The 23,707-nt window shown below is 41.7% G+C and overlaps 1 protein-coding gene across 2 annotated transcripts in view; it reads right to left on the reverse strand.

Moving 5' to 3' along the window:
* Nucleotides 1-483: 483 nt before the first annotated feature.
* Samd12 (sterile alpha motif domain containing 12) overlaps nucleotides 484-23,707 on the reverse strand; it is a 428,150-nt gene continuing 404,926 nt past the window's right edge. For both annotated transcript variants that reach the window (XM_036208632.1, XM_036208634.1), the window contains one exon: nucleotides 484-3,977. In XM_036208632.1, the coding sequence (XP_036064525.1) occupies nucleotides 3,955-3,977 (23 nt within the window). In that variant the 3' untranslated portion in view covers nucleotides 484-3,954. The remainder of the gene's footprint in view (nucleotides 3,978-23,707) is intronic.

The following is a 23,707-nucleotide window of genomic DNA, read 5'->3' on the forward strand; positions in this document are numbered from 1 at the left end:
TGGATTTGTTCTAATGGTCACCACTGACCAGTGACTTTCTGGAGATGAAAATGGGGTCCCACTGCTGCTTGGGCTGCATCAAGGTCAAGCATAAGACTCAATTTTTAGTCAGGAAGGGAAAAAAGCTGGTGAGAGCTCTGGGGTTCTGTTTGAGTTCTTTATAGAATACTTGAAATATACCTACAGCACTATGTGAAAGGAAGAGGAGAGAAGAAAGAAAAAAAATCACACACACATAAAATAAAGCAAAAAGTGGGATGGAGGGGGTTGGAGGAGATGGGATGAATAAAAACAGCCTTTAAAGAATAAAGGAATTTTTGTCACTTTCCGAGATTTGATTTTTAAGTCTATGGCAACTTTAAGTCTAGTTGACAAGTAGCAAAATTACTCTAAAGAAGTCAGAAGAAAACATTGAAAAGAATGAAGCTGCCAATGTGTGGGGGAGATGTTTGGATTAAAAAAATGTCTTAGGGGTGTCTTGAAAACTTTACTTTGTTGGGACTTTTATTGTTGCTATCCAAAACTAATTATGTGACATTTGCAGACAAAGAAAGCATTTAGGGTATGTGGGGTGGATCCATTAGAGGTTCTCATCCTTAGTTTATATTCACAGTCATCCTTCATCTTCCCTCTCCCCATTGAATGTCAAAAATGGCACGTTCTCCTCAGTACTGAGGACTGTATGCCTCTGTTTGGGCAGCTGCAGAGTGACTCTGGAGAGAACCTGACATCTTTACCCATATTGTGGAGGTAGAAATCAAAATACTGGGTATACATGTCACGGAGCGAGCGCAGGGATTTGAAGGTGAGCCACGTCCCATAAAGAAAGTTGATGGGGTCCCTATCCATCCTAGGCAAGTCTCAACCTACTGGCATGATTTGCTCTCAACCCCAGCAGAACCATGGTGCTCTGCATATTTAAATTTGATATTGGCTCTGAACCGAGCTATTCCCCTCAGCAACCTGGAGAATCTGATAATTATTCATTTCAGTTCATTCCCAAGAGTACCTTTCCTGCATAAGTGTGTCAGTCTTTTAGTAAAAGGCGTGATACAGGTTTAAGAAAAAGGAAAAATTAAAGCCTCAATCATTAGATATTAAAACATTTAACTCCCCATATCTCCTGTCCTACAAAAGAAAACCCACCACAGATATGCCTGGGCTTCTGGAAGATAAAATTGCACTCCTTCCCCCAAACACACACAACACAGCAAGAAGTAACCATGGGGCAATCTCACAGAGGGTCTCCATACAAGGAAGCCGAACGCTGTGAATGAAATCATTTCTCCATTTTTCTGGTTTTGCTTGTGCATGCACAGATGTCATGCCACCATGTTTCCAAACCTGTAATGGTTTCAAACAGAGGCTGACAGTTTGGAAAACAGTGCGGGCTCAAATGCAAATATGTAGGTTGTGCCAGGCATTAAGGCATTTTTAGAGACACCATTTTCAGCTGGGCTCTGTAAGGGCCTTCATTTCCCCCTTTTTCCATTTTCGTCTTTAACCATTATCTTTCCATAATGTTACAGTATTCCTCTGACTCAAAAAAAGAGGCAACTTTTAAAAAAGTCATTCAGATTATTTTGCAAAAGCCAAAATGACAATAGCCCATGATCATTTAGTGGACATCTGCCCTAGAATGGGCATCCAGTTCTCCAAGGGTTTTAGCGGGAATATCATGGACTAAACCAGTTTATTCCCAGCTACACTATCTCAGCACCTGGCAGGGTGTATAGGATTCATTAGAACCAATTCAGGGTCTTCAGGAGTAGTTATAGAATTGGCATTTCAGAGAATTGAGCATAGTGATAAATAGTAGTGTCTATAGAAAGGATGGAAATAGACCGGGGTGGGCATCAAGGATAGCAGCTGAGAGCAGCTGTAGGAAGCTCGGATCAGCTTAGCTGGCTGTCTGGCAAGGTTCTGTATGTGTTCCCAAGCTGCTCACTCATTCAGAAATGGGATCTGCCTGCTGTCTGTCATGAACATTTTCCTTTGTTTCTCTGGCAAGGTGAGGGTGGGTGGGTGGGTGTAGATATCTCAATTCAGTTTGTACTGTGGGAAAAGAGTAGTGTTGGAGAGAAAGAAAGAATTCAATAGAAGCAGGAAGAGTGTGCCTTATATAATAGAGTTGACCCAAAACAGTTCTTTGCACACGGTGGTCCCTCAACAGATGCTTGCTGAGTGAAAAGGAAGAATGATGGAATGCACAGACCCCGCTGCTGGAACTAAGGCAAAAGGATGGGTCATAGAGCAGGAGTGTTGGCAGCCTGGGTTTGGATTACCAATTTCAACTTTTTAGACAATTATGGTCTGTGGTAGCTTTGATGGTTCTGGTGGTGATCTGTAAAAAATCCAGACCTCATGGTAGCTATTATTTCTCTGAGTTCCTATCAGGAGGTCCCTTTCTAGTCCACATCTGACAGGAACCATCCTGGGGAGAGATATCCTATGAAGTCTCTCCACTTCAAGCGGAGACAGAGAATGAGTGTTTGGAGACAATGCAAAATGTCTTGCTTGCTTATGCTGGGCAGCAGAAGTTGTTACCTTTATTTTAAATATTAGTCTCTGATGCCTACTGGTCTCAGGTTAGGTTAGTGAGTGTTCATAACACACTTTGCTGAGCTTTTGATTCAGCCAAGATTCAATTTCCAGGGAAAAGATGCTAATGTATCACAAGGGGCCAATCAATATGAATGAATACTTCTCCAGTGTTCAGGTAAGCAACCACTGAATGGACAGGTTTCCCAGGACTGTGCTTTGTTGTTAGATAGAATTAAAAAAAAAAAAGTTATATATACATCCAAGTAGTATTAAAGGGGAAGAGTAAGTTCTATGCTGAGGAAGAAACCTAGTGTGGGCTGAATGTTTTACTTCTCTAGGCACACAGTGGGGGGGTCATTTGATGCTTCTCTCCAGAATTGTGATTTAAACTTGAATTCTGGAAGTTTTTCTAAGTGTGGAAGTGGGACCACCAAGGAAGGTTGCATTCTGCTGCCCTTGGCATCAACCCACAATGGTCTTTGTGTTTGGAAGGTCTCTTATATAGAAGAGTATGTATGCATCGGCCAAAGAGAAGCAGACTGTACAGAGTGTCATGATGTCATGTGTTAAGTTGTGCCTGGATACAATGAACCAACACTTCAAATAGTTCGGTCACCAGGCTTGCTAACTTCTACTTTCCTTTGTGCTATATGTAATCCAGTTATCCAGTAAAGTGTCAGCAAGTGAAATCTAACAGTATTGTGGCCATATTTACACCGATGAACCACAGACAAGTGGAATATACTAAGAGTGGAGTTTGTCTTGGACAGTCTGAGCCAGAAGTAAGACAAGATTTATAAAGAAAAGAGAAAACATTTGTTCTCCTACATGTATCAAATGTGCTATTTCATCTCAGTGTAGTGTTCTCATATAAAGTGCTTCAGCGTTGGGCAGAACACCGTTGGACATTGTAACTAACATAATCAAGACACGTTTACATTCCTACCAGGGTATAATATTGTGAACCCTTCCACTGAGACTGCAGAACTCCTGCATTTTTTTTTTCTAAAACATCATGCCATCTGCACACTTAATGAAATAATCCAGTAGTTGCCATGCTAAAACAGGACTTCTAGTGAAGGGCACAGACAGAGCCCAAGGGGGAACTTGAGTTATGCACAGTGATGAAAACTGGAAGCAATTTTCCAGCTAATGGTCTGCCAATGACCACTTGGAACGAGTTGGCACTGTATGTTATGCACCTCATTTGAAAATCCACCGCAAACCAAGATTTTTTTTTTTCCTCCCAAACTTCATGATCTTGACCGAATAGGCATTTTCTCAGTTAATCCAGTTAATCTGTCAGTGCTCCAAGGATCTCTTCTGGCAGTGCCATGTGTAAGTCTTTCTCTGGGGAACAGGTCATGCTCATGCCCACTGGCAGGACAGCAGCTTGCAAGGTTGACATGTTTATGGAGAACCCTCCACTGAGGCTGCAAGAAAGGAAAACAAGGGGGTAAGGGAAACATGGTTAATGACTTTCTTTATAGTGCCACATACCGACATGTAACAATGATCTTATTTAAACAAACCTTAACACCCTTAGGTTAAAGAGAAAGGGCTACTAGCCAAGATGAAGCTTACTCAACTCTGGATGGTTAGTGGTGGCTTGTTCTGAAAGATCCTTGCACCAGTTGGCAAAACACAGAAGAGCCAGGCCACATTGCCTGGAATGGAGGGCAAAACTGGGTCTTTGGACTTGGCATTCAGCCCCTTGACAGGGGTGCAGGCTAGGAATCCATCTCATTTTTCTAGAGCTGCATGCATGTACCAGCTCGGAGACACTATGATTCTAGAAATGGTGCAAAACATTGTGTGTGTGTGTGTGTGTGTGTGTGTGTGTGTGTGTGTGTGTGTATGATTTCATCCATTATGGATTCTTGAATAAAATCAAGAAGGAAATATTAGAAGCAGTATGATTAAGAGTTCCCAAGTTTGCACATTGAAAACTGAGTGAGTTTGGGGCCAGAAAGAAAAAGTCATTCAAATCTGACTAGAGGTTAGAACTATTTGAAATGTAGTCCTGCGTTGGACTTTTGGAATTCTGGAATAGATATATTTTCCTCGTTTTAACTTTCTAATTTTCTCATTATTTTATCTGGCTACTCCACACATAGTTCTCTACACATAGGTCTTCAATAATTCATTATTATGAGTATAAAGAATGCTTTTTCTAAAAATTCAACATTAGTTTTATTTAATATACATAAAATTATTAAGTAACAGCAGGAAATATTGAAAGAAAAGAAGTATTCCTAGGCTTTTGAGTCCAAGTGTCTTGGACGATACACAATTTGTAGGCAAGTGTTTGATTAAAACAAAAGATCCTCTTGTAAGTATATTAAATGTCAAATAGTAACACACACTTCTGATAAGGTTGTTATGTGAGCAGAATGCTAATATGTTGCTCATAGCATTGTAAACTGGAAAAATAACACCCATTTATTTAACAATCATTAAAAATTTATATTCCCTCATCTAGGGATCCCATTCCTAGGAGTGGACCCAAAGGACAAAATATGAAAAATAAAAGAAGCTATGTGCAAAAATCTGTAACCTAGAGGTTATTTACACTACAGAAAAAATTGGAAATAAGTCCATTGTTGAAAATTTAAGTTAAGCAAATTATAGTATATTAATAAGATGGATGATTAAATGACCATTAAAATAATGCCAATTTTGATGAGTATATAGCAATAGGATAAACAGTTATGATACTATAATACACAGCATAATATATGTATAAACAAATAGTAAGTGAGAAATAACTTGTGTTATTGTTGAAATACTTTGCAAAACAGTAATAAAAATTAGGCTCACTATGTGCACACTCCCAAACAATGATTCACTAATGTGTCATGGTAGTTGACATTCACTAGTACTATTTGGAAAAATAATACTTCATACTTTCACATGGAAATGATACTCCTCTGTCATTGAGAGGAGGAGGAGAGAGAATAATGTGGGGAAAAACATCCAGGTCAACCTACAAGGAAGCCATACAGCCCCAAAGCATAGTATAGATTGCATGCAGACTGACACAGCATAGCACAATATTCTTGAGGCTGTTGTTACAATCAGATCTGGGAGATGTATGTCCTGGGAAAAAAGCCAACAATATACAATTCAAACAGGAATAATGACAGTTAAAGGCTGAGCCCTGCTGAGTTATTAGACTAACACCTTTGTGTGGAAATTGCAGTAAGGTATATCATACAAATACCTGTGTTGTCTACATGGGTTTCCAAGAGCTCATGGGGGGGCATATGTGTCTAATTTGTATTGATGGATGTTACCTTAGCCTATTATATATATATATATATATATATATATATATATATATATATATATATATACACATATGTATTTGTGATTGCTTTTTTAAAATTATATTTGTGTTTTAATTTTACACATCAGCCATGGGTTCCCCTGTCCTCTCCCTTCCTGCCCCCGCTCCCACCTTCCCCCCATCTCCTCCCCTCCATTCCCATCTCCTCCAGGGACAAGACTCCCCTGGGGATTTATTTAAACATGGTGGATTTAAAACTGGACAGGCAGGTCCAGTCCCCTCCTTCCAGGCTGAGCAAAGTGTCCCTGTGTAAGCCCAAGGTTCCAAACAGCCAGCTCATGCACTAAGGACAGGTCCCGGTCCCACAGCCTGGATGCCTCCCAAACAGTTGAAGCTATTCAATTGTCTCACTTATCCAGAGGGCCTGATCCAGCTGGGGGCTCCACAGCCTTTGGTTCATAATTCATGTGCTTCCATTAGTTTGGGTATTTGTCCCTCTTGCCTCTTCAATCTTGGTCTCAACAATTCACACTCTTATAGTCCCTCCTCTTTCTCGACAATTGGACTCCTGGAGCTCCACCTGGGGCCTGGATGAGGATCTCTACATCCACTTCCATCAGTTATTGGATGAGAGTTCCAGCACAACCGTTAGGAGCCTATTATATTTTAATGCCTTTTCACCTTCAGTGTCCAATACTCTTTTTAGGAAAGGGGAAAACCATCTCTATCTCACAAATAAGGAAATCAAAGTCCCCAAAGCCTAAAGTTACACAGGTCACCAGGGTCCAAGTTATATTCAGAAATAAGTGTGTTCTATCCTAGTGATGTAAAAGTGTAACAGATTGAAAGTATAGACTACAAGGGCCCAGACTCTTTTCCACTGCCCCCTTTCTTGGGTGGAATTCTGTATTTACTCACAAATCCCATCATCACAATGAAAGGTGATAGTAGGCAGGGTAGAAAATTGGAGTAGAAATTAGTTTGTATCAGGGAGAATAGAGAGGTGTTCTTATCGAATATGAACATTCAAGGCAGTAGAGGCCACAGTCAAATTTTCAGGATTGATGAGATATTGGGGTGTGTCTATCATAAGCAGGATTCTTGGGGAGAGAAATGGTCAAAGAGGAAGTATATTGTGGCACAATACTGTCTTTTACATCTTTCTACTACATTAGGTCAATCTTCATTATTCCTTAATGCTTCCTGCAGTTAGTGTTGGCTGTCTTTTAGCTGAGCTGCCATGTTATATTAGACTCAGTGGAAACATGAAGTCATTATTTACTCAACTTGGATAACAAGATACTCAGTTAAAACTTGAACCTAAGATGGGTATGGTGGTGCCCACCTAATGCCAGCACTCCAGAGGCAGTGGCAGGCAGATATCTCTGAGTTCAAGGCCAACTTGGTCTAACAGTCAAGTACCAGGACAGCCAGGACTACACAGAGAAGCCCTGTCTCAAAAAAACAAAAGAAAACAAAATGAAAAACAAACAAAAAAACAAACCAAAAAACTTGGATCTTAGTCTTCTTATCACATATGCTCAATGGTGGGCTTTTCTGTCATCATTATAGATTTTTTTAATGCAATAATTTGTGTCTGTGTATATATGTATATGGGCATGCACATGTCATCATGAATGGTTGGAGGTCAGAAGATACCTTGAGGTAGTTGGTTCTCACCTCCTCCTGAGTGGGAACTGTGGATAGAGCTCAGGTTGTTAGGCTTGTGTGCACATGCCCATAACCCACTCAGCCATCTCTCTGGCTCTCACTAGAGATTTTTGTTATCATCCCCAGAAGTCATAGTTCAAAACCTACATAAAGGAAGCTGGGGTAGTGGCTCAGTGAATCTTTATGTACTTGCCATTTAAGCATAAGGGCCTGAGTTCCTGAATTCAGATCCCCAGCACTCACATAGAGGCTGGGTTCTTTGCCAGGCATGGTGATTCATGTTTTAATCCCAATCTATATGAGATTGAGGTCAATCTGGTCTATAAAGCCAACTCCAGGCCATACAGTTTGCACAGTGAAATTCTATTTCAAAAATGATGTTGTTTTTCTTTGCTGAGTAGCATTCCATGGTGATTATGTGCCATGTTTTCTTCATTTATTCTTCAGTTGAGGGGCATCTAGGTTGTTTCCACATTCTGGCTATTATGAATAATGCTGCTATGAATATAGTTGAGTGTAGCATGAATCTTAAAAAAATCTTATTAATAAAATCAAACCCAGGGCCAGGTATTAGGAGGTATTAGGGTGAATGCTGGAAGATCAGAGAAGCAGAACAGGCCACAGCCTCCTCACCTTGCCAGTTCCTCAGCTGATACTGTTTCCTCAGACTGGAAGCCTCTGTGTCCTCATCTGAATGGGTCTCAACTGAACTGCTTCTCAAAAGCCTGAATGCTTAACCAGCTCTAGTTCCTGGATTTCACGCCTTATATACCTTTTGCCTCCTGCCATCACTCCTTGGGATTAAAGGTGTGAGTCACCATGCTTGGCTATTTCCAGTGTGGCCTTGAACTCACAGAAATCCAGAGGGATTTCTGCCTCTGGAATGCTAGGATTAAAGGCATGTGTGCCAACATTTTCTAGCCTCTGTATCTAATGGCTATTCTGTTCTCTGACCCCAGATAAGTTTATTAGGGTGCACAATATTTTGGGGAAACACAATACCACCACAGTTGAGCATGTGTCCTTGTGGTATGATTGAGCATTCCTTAGCTATATGCCCAAGAGTGGTATAGCTGGGTCCTCAGGAAGATTGATTCCCAATTTTCTGAGAAAATGCCATACTGATTTCCAGAGTGGCTGTACAAGTTTGCACTCCAACCAACAGTGGAGGAGTGTTCCCCTTGCTCCACATCCTCTAAAAAAATAATGAATAAAGCCTGATGTATGGTGTGTGTCTCAGGGCTTAGAGGTCAGAGGCAGGAGGATCCCTGGATCTCAATGGCCAGCCAGTGTAGTTAATCTATGAGCTCCAGGTTCAGTGAGACCATGTCTCACAAATAAGATGAAGAACAATAGAAGAAGACTCACACCCCCAACCTCAGGCCTTTACACACATGTGTGCACAAATATGAGGCACAACTCATGCATGCACTACATGAGAGAGGCTGGGGATTTGCTCAGTCAGTATAGTAGCTTGTCTAGTATTAATGAAGCCCTGGGTTCCGTCCCCAGCACTGCGTAAATTCAGTGTGGTAGTATGCACCTATAACCCCATGGAGGTGGAGACAGGAAGATGAGATGTTCAAGGTCATTCTTGTCTAAATAGTAAATTTGAGGGCTAGGCCAGGCTACACGAGATCTAGTCTTCAAAAGAAAAATAAAGAAACAAAATGAAAATGAACATTTAAAGAAGCTACATTTGGTCAAATGCAAAATGGCACTTTGCATTTGGCGCCTTTGGCTCGGTTAAGTAGCAAGCGGATCATCTTTCAGACAGTGTCTGCTTTGGGCTCCAGCCCCTGTGCAGCAGCTCTCACAGAGTCCTTGGTCACTGTTTCCCCTGCAGTGATTCTGGCCTATGCTCCAACTTCTTTCTTCTCAGATATTTTCTTTGTATACCTCTGACACCATGAATACAAACTCCTCCATCTTTCAGGACCTCCTTGCTCCAGGGGTCACATTCTTTATGAAGCTTTCTCTCTTTCTAGAAACAGGTAAGAATTCTTTCCTGTGTGCTAATATGACTTCTTAAACTTTGATCATCAAATCCTCGATAAACACTTTATTTAATACAATTATCACCACCTCCCTTTAAACTCGGGGATTTGTACATGCCAGGCAAGCATTCTACCAATAAGCAATGCCTCAACCTTCCCCTTCAACTTTTTGAAGGTATTTGTGTCTTGTTAAAACATTATGCACTATCAGATATATAGTCAGTGCTTACTATGTAGCTGTGAAATTAAGAAGGACATACTGTTGGAGAGGACTCAATATTTGGTTGTTTAATCTAGTAATGAAGTTTGTGTTCTTGGAGTCAATCATATTTGATCCAGAGTATGGGATAAGTAGGGAAGCTTCTCAAATCCAGTAGTCAAGAGCACGGGTTCTGGAACACCTCCTTTCACCCCCAAGGCTCATCCCTTACCAGCTGTGGGATATAAAAACGATGAATTTTTTCAAAACTCAGTTGCTTCATCTTTAAAATAGGTCACATAATCTCTTCCTAAATGAGTTACTGCAATGAGGAAATGAGGGGAAGGGTACTGTGCATCATCATACTTAGCAAATAAGAGATAACTGATGAGTGAGTGACAGCTTCTATTGTTGTATTATCACAAGTTCCCAAAGTTCCTTTGGGACATCAGATACCCAAGGATCTCCTTGTTCCAGGGCTACGAAAAGAAGCACAATGCCCAGATGTCAGACCTTTGTACCCTTTCCCCACTGGCCAGGCCATTGTCGCTGTACTCTGGTACCACTCTCCTCTAGATTAGTGCAGACTTCAGACAGTTGCCTGATAACAACGGAAGGGTCTAACACTTCAAAGGCAGGAAATGACTTGCCTGGCAGGCAGCAGGCAGCCTGGCAGAGGGCTCAGGAACAGATTTGGGACTTAAGTATTCAGCTTTACCTCCTTTCACCCCAGCAACAGGGGACGAAGGTTTGGCATGTTTGGAAGAAAGATTCTGTGTCAGGTCACTCCACATCTCATGATCCGAGAGGGGCAAATGTGACTTTTCCCTTGAAACGGGGGCGTTTAGTGTTTAGTGTCTTCCATTCAGAAAGAAAGGAAAGTGTCTTTGTGAAAGAATGTGTCTTTCATGGAACTCAATTTTGAGGTCATTGGTGTGGGCCCAAATTGCTCTCAGATATGTGTTTGTAATTTATAGCAGGTGTGAGTGGGTGCTCCAGCTGCTCAACCTAACAGCCAGTAAGCAGGTCTATGATTTACCGAGCAGGCACCATGGGCCAACCAAGACTTTTTAGACAACTATTTGCCGGAACTCCAGTACCATTTTGGAGGTCTCCATCAGCACATGTTCAGAGGAGGGTAGGCACATGAATTCATCACCACTCTGTGGCTAGAATGCGCAGTGCTGAGACCAGAACTCAGATCTGCTGTCACCAGAAGTCTTTCCTGACTAAGAAAGAATGCACCTTGGGAAAAGGGATTCTCTAACTCCAACAGGAAGGGAAGAGAGAAAACAAGTAATTATGTCATGTAAAAGAATTTTCGTTATTGCAAACCTTAGCCATGAAGTGCTGGAGAAGAGGTTTAGCCTACAGAAAGCTAGTCCATTTCTCTTTTCACAGTTTACAGTCTTTCACAGTATGGCTGAGTGGTTCTCAAATGAGTACAGTTTTGCCCCAAGGCAGACAACTGGCACTGTCTGGAAGACATTTCTGGTTGTCACTCATGGAGGTTACTACTAGCCTCTAGTGAGTCGAGGTCAGGACACTGCTAAACACTTAGGAATGCAGAGGCTAGCTCCCCAACAAAGACTTCAACAGCTTGAAATGTCAAACGTGTTGAGGTTCATTTAGCAGACACAGATCTTTGCTTATTTTCTATTCTTGGTTGTGAGCCAAATATATCACTCTCAAAATAGGTCAAGATAAAAACCAACCTAAGTGGGCCTCTTATATGCACAGGAAATAAGGCTAATTTCAAACCTCACTCCCCTCTTCTATTCATCACTTTCTCATTTTATTTGATTTTATATTCAATGCAATCAAAACCTTTAAAACCAAATCACTTCTAACTTCTAGAACCCTCACAGGCACGCCATTATAAGAATCAAAATCAGGTGATTTAGGCAGGTATGCTCAATTAATTAATTAGTATGCATGCAAGAAGTTATAAGAAGAGGACAAGGGATCACTAATGTGGCCACAAAACTAAGCCTTGCTATCAGGGTTTCTGGTAGGAGATACTGTATGTGGTTTGGGTAGTACTGGTTCCCTTTTCATCAATCCTTGTCCCCAAGAGACTCAAGAGGGAATCTTCTCACTGAGAATGTAGTTAAGCAATCAGCTCTACCCTCTGGCTATGTGAAGACAGAGGTCAGATTCTCTAACAAGGTGGTGTCAGAATGGCGCAGAACTTGTGTGAGGAGGGACAATAAAACTGAATATATATGTGCCTGTAACTTCTCCCAGGTCCTAGAAAAGGGGGACTATCATCCTGTGAAAGTGAGCTCTTTTGTGTCAATGCAACTGAGCCACAGGATGTCCACATATTGGTTAGCCATTATTCTAGTGTCTCTATGAAGATATTTGCGTGAGAGATCAATGTTTGAGTTGTTAGGTTGGGAAAAGCTAATGGCCCTCCATAATGTGGGTAGGCCTCAGATTTGAATAGGCAAAGGATTGAGCAATGGACCATTCATGTTTTCTGTTATTTGTTGCTAGGATATTGGTCTTCTTCTGCCATTAGATACAGACTCAGAGTGGAACTATACTCTTGGCTCTTAAGCTTGTAGATCATGAGACTTCTCTGTTGCCATAATTAAGTGAGCCTGTTCCTTTACTAAGTCTTTGTGTCATATATGTGTGTGTATATGTATATACACATATATGTGCATATAATGTGAATACATATATGTCATTTGATCATTTTCTGTTTCCATAGAGATCTCTGAGTAATACAGCTTATAAATAACATCATGATAACAGTGAACAGTACTCACCATGTGCCTAGCATTACACTCAGAACCTCAGTCTACTTTGCAGCAACCAAGTAAGTGAGCACCTCCACTTCACAGATGAAAAAAGCCAGGCTCAGAGAAATAAATGACCTAGGACAGGCTGTGTCCTTTAGGCCAGGCTGTGTCCTCTGCTTTGGCTGAGACACACTCAGGTGCCTCTTTACTGCAGAAGTGCTAAGTAGGAAATAAACACTTACACAGGGTGGAAGGATGTTGTCACCGTCTCTCATCTCCTTACCACATCGTGTCTATTTTCCTATTAGAATGTGACTGACTCCCCGTGTGGTAAGGGGGAGAGTGTTTCTGCTGCCCGACTCTGCAGTTCTCATGGACTCCTGGGAGTTCTGAAGGACTCAGAACTGAGGAAACTGTCCCTTCTTTAAAACTACCAAGAAGGAAAGAATGTGGTGGTTGTGTTTGCAAGCCGAGATTTCTTCTCTTTTCTTCAGTTCTGGGCGGGAGGGCAAGTGAGTGAGCCAGGCAGAGTGGGAAGACATTGGCTTGTTCACTTCCTCTCGTACTACAAGCAGAACTGTTACTGGGTTCTGTGGGGCTGAGAAATCATTGTGCGTTTAATCAGTTCAGTTACCCTGCTTTGATTACTCTGTGTACACATGAGATTATCACTGTGTATCCTACAAATATATAAAATCACCATGTGTCAGTGCATGATTATTTTATTAAATTTTTACAAATTTAAAAAATCATTCTCTTTCATTCTCTTGCTCTTTCTTCATGGTGTGTGTGTGTGTGTGTATGCATGCGCACATACATGTGTGTGTGTGTGTGTGTGTGTGTGTATGCATGCGCATGTACATGTGTGTGTGTGTGTGTGTGTGTGTGTGTGTGTATGAGAATGACTCTGTGTTTGTGCACATAAGCCATATATATATATATATATATATATATATATATATATTTTTTTTTTTTTTTTCTCGAGACAAGGTTTCTCTGTGTAGCTTTGTGCCTTTCCTGGAACTCACTTGGTAGACGAGGCTGGCCTCAAACTCACAGTGATCCGCCTGGCTCTGCCTCCCGAGTGCTGGGATTAAAGGCGTGCGCCACCACCGCCTGGCTTCTGTTTCTCATCTTGATGTAGAAGAGCTGCAATTATAGCTGTGTATACATTGCGTTGGGTTTTACCTGGATTCTTGTCCTCAGGCTGTAGCGGCAAATACTTTAGTCATTGAGCCGTTGCCTTAGCCCCTAAATGTAAAAGTCTGACTATGGAAAACAAACCTAAACCAAACCTTTCGGAAATCAACTCTGATTCACGCAGGGTAAATTGCATTTCCAGCTTCCAGGGTTTAAACACTGACATTTGCACCACAGGTCTTCCAACTTGTCTTCGTGAGACTCACCTCAGGGAGCTTCCCCAAATTTTTGCTTTGTCTAGCTCTCTCCCCCTGCACTGGATCAGAATGTCCAGGGGGAAGATTGGAAAGCTATATGTTTAACAAGAGGCGCAGTGATGCTCATGAAGCCGGCTTGGCAGCAGTCCATGAAAACACCCACGTCTTTCCCCCAGTATTTAAATAGTAGTTATTTGTCCTTCAGACAGAGAAAAGTGGTATCGGCTGTGGGAAAATGTGGTTTATAGCCTTGCTCTTTTCATATAACAGAATCCCAGATATAATAAAATCAGTGATCCAGTTGAGTTGCAGAGTAAGGCAGGCAGGAGAAGCTTTGAGACCTATGCAAGCTATCTAACTTATGCAAGGTCCCAGGGACCTGGACATGTTATATCCTTCTAGTACGTTATGTTTCCTGCAGGCTTCTGCATGCACATATTCCTCTGGACACTGGCTGAAGTGCTCAACACTGCTTTGAGGGTGTAGGGCTTGAGGAGTTTAGAACTCATATGATGAAATTCTATTATAACCCACTTTGTCCTGTATATCACTTGATGATATATCTGTCTTTAGGCTTCTACTTCATGGTGTTTAGAAGTCTTCCGGGGAGCTTGGGACATTGTTCTGAGCTCCAAATGGGAAGAATTAGATCCATCCCTTTTAGAGTAGGTCCATAGATTTGAATTTCTGACCATGTTGCAGGGGGATGGTAGTATTTATAGCCTCTCTGGAAACTGCTATGAACCTCAAGTTCCTTCAGGGAAAGAGTATGTCTCACTCTTCTGTGCTGTGTGTGTGTGGGAAATGTGGGGAATATCGAAGCTGTTCTTGACATGTTTGTGGAATGAAAAAATGGATGTGCAAGTGAACATAGGAAGAAAGCTACTTGAGCAAAGATAGCAGTTCCTTCAGGTATGGGTGGAAGTTGTTGGGGTGGGGTGACCACTCTTGTTCTTTAATGAGAATTGGGGTCAAGATTTCAGTATACGGAGCTATATCTAAAGCCTATGAGTACTGAAGGTATCCATTGCCATAGGTCTTTAGGAATGATGTCCCCTGGAAACTAGCAAAATCCTCCTCTGTTTTATAGATAACGTGAACCAGACACTGGCTGACAGCAGTAGATGATCACCTTGTACCACACAAATTTTAAATGATGCATTTTGGGGAGAAAGGACCATCCAGCCAGCTGTTGTCAGTGGGGATGTATTTGTACGGCCAATTAGTCTGCGGTAACCCCAGTGATTCTATCTTTTGCACTGGATAGAAGCAAGTGTGTCAAGTCATTACATTCTGACAGCCACTTTAAAAGCCCAAACAACCTTCCAGAGAAAAAACTCAGTCCACCGGCATGGGCAACAATGAATCAGAGACAGAGAGAGCACAGGGATGAACCTTGAAGTTTAATCCCAGTTGCCATTGAAATTCCCCTCCTGCTCGACAGTATCAGCCAGCTGGCCGAGAACATTCTGAAGGATTGTTTTCTAGTTTCTTTTGTGGTGTCTGTACCCCAGCTTACTCCATCCCAGAGCATGTAGCCTTGCTTGCCTGTTTCTCAACTGTATGAGCAAATTCAGTTTTTTTTTCTTCCTGCTTGCTTTTTTTTTATTCATTCATCTATTTTTTTCCTCTGCCTGTTTGCATTATTCAACTTGATTTAATCTTGAGAGCTTCCCAACAACTTCTCTCAAGGAAATGTATTCTTACCTAAGAGTCTTTACTTTAGAAAAGGAGTAAGAGTTAAAAAAAAATTCTCCAGCTTCTGAAGCTTTTTTGAGAGAAAGCGAAAAGCACACTTCTGCAGGAGTCTACAAGTCATGCTTAGTGTTTCTCCTTTTGAATGCTTAGTCTCAAGGGGGCTAGAAGAGTCTCTTCACCAAACAGTGCTCTGCAAGCCTTGAGAAAACAAATCAAGGTGACAAAAAATGGTGAACATCAGCACATGCTCTTAGAGCAGAGGGTACCTCAGCAAGTGATTCTTAACTTGCGGTGTGTGATGAATCACAGGACAGCACATGGTTGATCATGTAACCCTACAAGTTCTCACTGGACACCAGTGACCTGTGAGACCTGTACAGGCACTGTACTCTGAGGAGCAAGGTCAGGGGGCTCTCAACCTACTGTAGCACTGGACATATTAGCTTTTTGAAGTCACAGACGTGTCCTCACTCTTCTAATACAGTAGTCATCAGCTGGGTGTGTACAATGAGCACTTGAAGTATGAGGAGTGTGTGAAACAGTTTGTGTGTGTGTGTGTGTGTGTGTGTGTGTGTGTGTGTGTGTGTGTGATGATAGTGGTGTGTTGTATATATGTTAAGTGTGAGTATGTGCAGGTGCATGTATCTATGAGTGCAGGTCACATGAGGTAATCTATTAGCCTATGTTTTATTTTCTTAAGTTCAGTGGGTGTCTCAGTGAACCCGGGGCTCACTGTTTAGACTAGTATCCAGGTAGCCTCAGAGATCTGCCTGTGTCCAGTTTCCACAGCATTGGGGATACAGGCATGTGTACTGCCATGGCTGGATTTTTATGGGGGTGCTGGGAACTGAGGTTCTTATGATTGACAGCAAGTGCTCTGAATGCTCTGAGACATCTCTCCAGCCCATGGAGATTACTTTTAGCTTTAATTTTACTTCATTTATATTTACATGTCCGCATGTGCCAAGTGGCTACTACACTGTAGAATCAAAAACTAAGACAGAGGTTGAGCAAGATGGCCTCTGAAAGGCAAGTCACCCAGCACGGGGAAGTCCCTGTGCTGTCACCCACATTATAAATTTGTTCTTATTCACACCTGCCTCCCTCCTGCTCTCTCCAGTGTGGCTCAAGGCTTCCTCTCTGCTTTCATACAAGTTCCCAGAATCATGGTATCTACAAAATGGCAATTAAGGAAAACTCTATAAACATTCCGAAGTGCAGAAGATTATCTCATTTACTCAAACCTCTTCATCTTGGCAGAACCAAGCAAGAAGCCCTAGGAGAAAGAGATCGTTTGTTACGAGCTATTCCACCTTGGAGTCTGTCTGGCAGGATTCCAAAGTTAGGATCCAAGGCTCTGGGCTTTGGGTCTTGGGCCTGGCCACAAGGGACAGATGTAAGTAGTGGAGGAAGACCAGAATGGAAAAAAAAATGAAAAAGGAAAAAGAATACTCAGTAAAAACCGAATTCCCCTCAATGAGAACAGGCTGAGGGTAGGGATAGGGTTGGGCTTGGTTTGTCTAAACTGTAGTCAGCAGGTTACAGTTAACGAGATTTGGAGATGTTCCCTGGGCTAGTAAGTATTAATTTCCATTGAGGAAAAAGTTATGAGGCTTGGAAGTCTTAATGATAACAGATAATTTCTCTGTGTGGGCAGAGCTACAAAGTGTGTTGCTATGAAACTGTGTGGATTGGACACTTTCTTTTGTATACAGTTTCCCCTCAAAGAATCCACTTGGCAATGAGTTACAAACCTGCTTGGGGACTCTTGTGAGTAATTGCTTGAACTGGCTGGTGGCCATCAGCAGGACCTTGCAATTTATCAGTTTCCACACAGAATTATGAAGCTGAAGGTTTAATGGGATTTCAGGTAATAGAGCCCAGATGTCCAAAAGTATGATGTTCGAGATTTCACCGATTTGCAAGGCTGAGGAGTTTAGACTTTACATACTTCTTGCTTAGATGTTCCCTTCCCATCTTTATGTAATCTCGGACCAGTCAAAAGCAAAGGCATTCACCTTGACATACTGCATCCAGAGAAGCCATTCACATGCACACATTTGCAGCCAGCGGTTCAGATACAAGCTCCCTGTCTTGCAGTGTAGGCTCTTGGGATCATCCTGCTGCTAAGGATATGGCAGTTAGCAGCCCTTGTCCCACCTTCCTAGGCAGCACTTAACTTCCAAATTGCTTTCACACATTTAATTGCATTTCAGTCTGTCAGGGTCCAAAGGAAATGAGCTGGGACTAGTATTATTATCTCTGTTTTGATAAGGGAACCGGGGTACACTGAAGAGAAGGGATAATAACAACTCACATTTGTTGCACACTGTCATGCAAAAAGTACTGTTTCAATGGGGTTCACGTGAGTCCTTTGTTTGAAGCCTCATCATAGCTTGGTGGTTGATATGATTATCAGCTCCACTTTGAAATGGGAGAACTCAAGTACAGAGAAGCTGGGACACACTACTACTAATTGATAGAGCCTGTGTGGATCAGACCATGATATTCCAGAGCCATGTATTATGCACTGCATTTCTTCCATGGAAAGGTATTCAGCATTGCAGACAAGATCTGGATTCATTGTTAACATAGTGTTCTTTTTGGAAAAAATTATTTTTATTTTTCATATGTGTATATGGGTATATTTATGTGTGGACTTATGTACCCAAGTGCAATACCAGCAAGGGTCAGAAGAGGGTCCTGGAGACCCTAGAGCTGGTGTTTCAGGTGGTTGTGAAACAGCTCATATGAGTGCTGGAAACTGAACTAGAAGAATAGTATGTGCTCTTAGTGGCCGACTCATCTCTCCAGGGTAACCTTCTTTTTTCCAAGATGGAATCTTACTATGTAGCTCTGACTGGCCTGAAACTCACAGAGGTCCACCTGTCTCTGCCTCCTCATGCTTTGATTAAACACATATGGTACCCCACCCTACATGTTAAGCCCAAGTATAATTTCCTAATGATAAGCTACCTGGACCTGCTTCCTGTTCAAAGTATAACATCTTACTCTAGAGATGAACAACTGGTCAGAATGCAAAGAATTAGTGAGGAGCCCAGTGCCCCAGTTGGTACATCTACAATGCAACTCCTGCACCTGAGGCTCAGGGAAGATCAATTGAAGATGGCAGCAGAAAGACGGTAAAAACCAGAGGACTGGGATGCCAGTTATGAGATGGTGTATGCTAGACATTAGAGGGATGACACAGTCATGAAATCTCAATATAATTGTTGTGTAAACAAAATCTGCAGATGACCACACCAGTCACATCATTGTGGAGGGGGAAGTTTTACAAGTCCCTGAAACTGAATGAAGAGCTAGCTACAGGTAATCAATGGCTTCTGAGAGAGAGAATCATTATCCCTGCTCCCCCCAGGGACAAGGCTCTTGATATATTATTGAATTCCAAGTAGTCATCTCTAAACACATGCTATGTATATGAGCAACACTAAATGGGTGCAGTAGGATATATATGGAGGTTGGAAGATGACATCCTGTGCCCTGGTGTTAGAGGTGGCCATGAGCTGTCTGACATGAGGGCTGGGAACTGAACTCAGGTCCTCCAGAATAGCTTGTAAGTACTCTTAACTAGTGGGTGATCGCTCCAGCACAGAATATTTCAACATGTTTATGTAGACTTACCCATAACACATCATAGAGTAGTTGGTCAAAATGCTGATCCTTACTATGTCTCCCTGCCTAGTTTTACACTCTGTACACGGACAGCTTACAGTCTACCCATTGCTAAGAAGGTGTTACATATTCTTGTGAAGTCTCTCTTGGTCTGTTCTGGAACTCTGCATGATTCTGCTGAGTGAATAGACAGAATAAACACCATTCCCCCGTCCCACCCCCATGCTGCAACTGACTTTTGAGCTCTGTGCCCAGATCAACATTTTTTCTATCTAACTCCCTTCCTTCCCACAGTCTTCCTAGATAGCTTAGGCTGGGTTTGAGCTCATGGTTCTATTGCATCAATTTCTCAAGGCTGGGACTGTAGTCATGTACTACTTTTTATAGACTCAGTATTATTTATTGATTGCCGTCTCAGGTACTGTCCCAAACACTGGATATGAAAAATGAATATCAAATAACCCTTGCTCTTACTGTCAAGCAATCCCTGGTATGCTCAAACACATTCACAAAGAGGGTCCCTGACTGTACAATGTCCTGTCTGCGAGTGTAGAAAGTAAAATTCCTGAGGAGCGAGGAGGTAGAAGAGTACTCATTGCTGTGTACAGATGTGACTGGGAATTCTTCTGCAATCTCTCTTCTAGTTAAAGACACTCTATGGAGAAGGAGATTGTATTGTATGAATCTGAGTGTTTAGTATAGTCTTTTCAACTGAGTGAACACAGCCAAAGAAGGACCATATAAGAAATGATGGGATCCCCACATTATGGCAGGGGCATTCTGGAGGACTCTCCCTGTATCTTGGCCATGGTAGTAAAGATATCTCCCGATATGGCACTGGCTCAGACAAGGGAAAGGACAGGAAACCCCTGGCACACTTTGCAAATCAGTGAGTAGTGCAGAGTAAAACTATGGCTTAAACTTCTGTAAGATGTCAAGGAATGCTTAATATACTATCTGAAAATAACAGTTTGGGAGACCTTCTTCAAATCTACTCCTGCCCTCAAGGACTTCAAAGCATTTACTATTTTAAATCATTCCCATTTCAGGATGGTAACTGGTTATTTGGTATTATGTAGCCTTTATAAAACAGTCTGTACAAATAAGCATTTTTCATTTAGCTACCCTTAAAGAGTTTGGGTTTGGGGCACTGTAAATACGTGTTATTCATGTTGAAGTTTTGTGGGGATACAAGGATTTAGGGCTGGCACCAAGCAGCATCTCATCATTCTAGAACTAAGCTAGCCTACCTTACAAGTAAGAAGCATCACATGGGAGGATGAGGGTGACAGCTTCCCCCTTTGTGGACTTTGTGGCAAGTCTAGCTGCTTAATCTCTCTGAGCCATCTGAGCCACTGGCTTCTCCTCTGTAAATAAAGGGAATCCAGATGTTTTGCAGGCTTTTTTTTTCTTTTGTAATGTCTATCACCATATTTCATCCCATCTGTTTTAGTCAGGGTTTTTACTGCACCTTGATTAAAAGATAGTCGAGGAAGAGTTTATTTTACTTATATTTCTAGGTAACAACCAACCAAGAAGCAAGGAAGGAACCAGGAGGCAGGAGCTGATGCAAAGGCCATGGGGTACTGCTTACTTGCTTGCTCCCCATCACTTGCTAAGCCTGCTTTCTTATAGAACCCAAGACCACCAGCCCAGAGGTGGTACCACCTATGATGGGCTGGGCCTTCCCACATTAATCACTAATTAAGAAAATTCCTTATAGTCTTGTCTAGCTCCCAATCTAATAGAGACATGTTCTCAGTTGAGGTTTCCCTTCCTCAGATGACTCTAGCTTGTATTAAGTTGACATAAAAACTAGCCAGCACACCATCCAAGCTGCATTTAAAAAAAAAAAAATCCAATAAGACAGAACAGCAAAAACCCACTGCCAATTAAACTATTACAGAATGCTTTGATAGTCCAACACAAGGAACAACATCAGCCTGCTACTGCTTCATGCTTTCTGTCATTTGTTCTAAAGTACCTAGCAATTTCTCTGCCTTCAGGTACTAGCTTCACATAAGATAGGTAATCCCTCTGTATGTATTTCAGTAATAAAACATGACACACCTTCAATTATTTGATATGTATTTCTATCTGAGTGCAAAGCTCAGATTTCTGCTTTGCAAAAACATAAAATTGTGGTTATACCTTCAGTGTCAAAATTGCCTCATGGATGGTGCTGTTTCATGACTTTTGGCTCACAAAATACATTTTTGCTTCAATGCCAAATTACGGTGCAATATTTCAGAATCTGCTTTAAATAGCAATTAAACTTGGATGAAGTGATAAAAATATGAACAATCACAGCCAAATAGTTCCACACAAGACTGCCATATGACCTCCAATTGTCAAAAGCCTCCTGAGACTACAAAATGTACAATGTAGAAGTGTTAGAATGATGGAAAAAGTGCATCTCAAAGGCACTGGAAAATAGTAACTGGAGGTTTGTTTACCAGAGGTCTTGTGCCCAGTGGACACACAACAAACCCCAAGTTCCTTCTCTTTTAATGGGGAGTGAGAGCATGGGGAAGATCAAAAGAGGAACTGAAACTGGTCTCATGTTTTGGAAAAAGAGATAAAAATGTTGGATTTTAATCTGATTTTTTTGGAGTATAATTCATATTGCAGGAACTATAAAAATGTGACTGGTCTCATTTATTACAAATTCTAAGCCATATCTTCTCTTCCCACATCTCTTTGAAGGGGTCTTTTGAACCTGGGCCAAGGCTCTCATGAGTTCCTTTCATAGAATATGGCAGAGACAGTAATGGGGTAGTTCTAGACTTACTTTCTGGGAGGAATGGAAAATTATTTCCCTGTCCTCTTTCAAACATAGCCACATGCAATCAATAATCCCAGGAGCTACATGGAGAGGCCCACAAGGAGGGAAACTGAGTGTCCCAACTAAGCCCCACATTGAGCAGTCAGACTAACTGCCCACCCTTTGAGCAAACCATCTGGGTTGTGGATCTTCAGCCCCAGGTTATAGGACAGGGAGTGAAAAATAAGAGGTCTTTATCAAGCCTTTTCCAATTTTCACAATTACGCCTGAAGAATAATTGATGTTTAGAGCCTCTGAGATACGGTGCAATGTGTTATGTAGAAATAGATAATAAAAACAAAAAAACAACAAAAAACCAAAAACCACTACCTTGTTAATTTTCAAAGTGGCTTTGAGTAAGGCTTGTTCTAGACTCTTAAGAAGTAGAACTTGGAAGTGAGCTCAAACCCACTGCTTCGTAAAGTGAAACCTTTGTACAATTATTCTGCACACTGGAGTTACTAGGCTAAACATAATGTGCATAGTTAGGAAGTTTAAAATTCTAGAGGGTGGGGCTTGCTATACATGTATGGTGACCTGAGTTGGTAGTCACAGGTCTCATGTAAAAGCCCAACATTGTAGTGTATGTCTGTAACTCCATGTTTGGGTTCAGAGGCCAGAGACAAGTGGATTGTTGAAGCTTGGTGGTCAGCCAGTCTTGTCAACTGGTGAGGTTTCAGGTTAAGTAAGAGACCCTCTCCCCAAAAATATGATGCAGAGTGAGAAGCACAATAGGAAGCAAGCTGACCTTGACTCCAGGCCTGTATACACAATACATTGTACTATACTCCCTGATGCTGTGGTTCCTTGCACAGGACTGTGCATGCCAGCATTTAATCCAGGCTGATAAAGAGGCTCTAATGTCCTACTCCTTTCTGAGAGACTTCAGTGGCACTAATGGAGGGTATCATTTCTTCAGTGGTATAGCCATTGAAAGGGAGCCTATTCTTTGGTAAATAACCTCTCCTCTGTAGTGGATAGCCATCCCAGCATTGGCCTGGAAGTTGCAACCCCCATTGAGGCTTTGGTAATGGTCATGCCCACAAGGTGGGGTGGAGGAGGAAGCGGAAGACCCAGGATCGAGAGGAGGTCTCTCTCTTGGTTCTGGGACGCTGGACGCAAGAGATAGACCGAGCAGAGTTCTCCAGAGAACACTGCCAGACTGAGCCATACCTTTGCCAGACCCTACAACCTATCCCTTCATTTGTAAGTTACCCCACAAAGTAAACCTCCCTTTTAACTATGTGGAGTGGCCTTAATAATTTCACCAATATCTGGTGACCATGAAGGGACATCGTACTACACTACTTGCCAGAATTTCAGACAATCTTACTCATTACTCTGAGAGTTGCTGCAGAATCTACAGTTAGTCTAACTGAGATTTAACTATCTGAGCTTTCTCACAATACCCAATAGAGATACCATCGCCCCCTAAACAGCAGGAAGCAAGTCTAAGAAAATGACGCCCCTTCTCCCTAAGGTTTCATATTTCTCAGGGTTATGGATAATGGTTCTAGGGTTGGGAGTGGAAGAAACAGTTAAACTCAGTACTCTCCTTAAGGAAAGAAAATATGTCTCAAAAAAAAAAAAAAGGAAAAAGAAGAAATGGAATGGATAGGTATAAAATATTATGGTAGACTATCATATACATTAGTAAACAAATTTAGTAATATAGCAGCCTTTGCACTGTTATGAATTCTTA

Source organism: Onychomys torridus, chromosome 16, assembly GCF_903995425.1.
Source record: "Onychomys torridus chromosome 16, mOncTor1.1, whole genome shotgun sequence".
In the NCBI taxonomy this organism is placed as follows: Eukaryota; Metazoa; Chordata; class Mammalia; order Rodentia; family Cricetidae; genus Onychomys; species Onychomys torridus.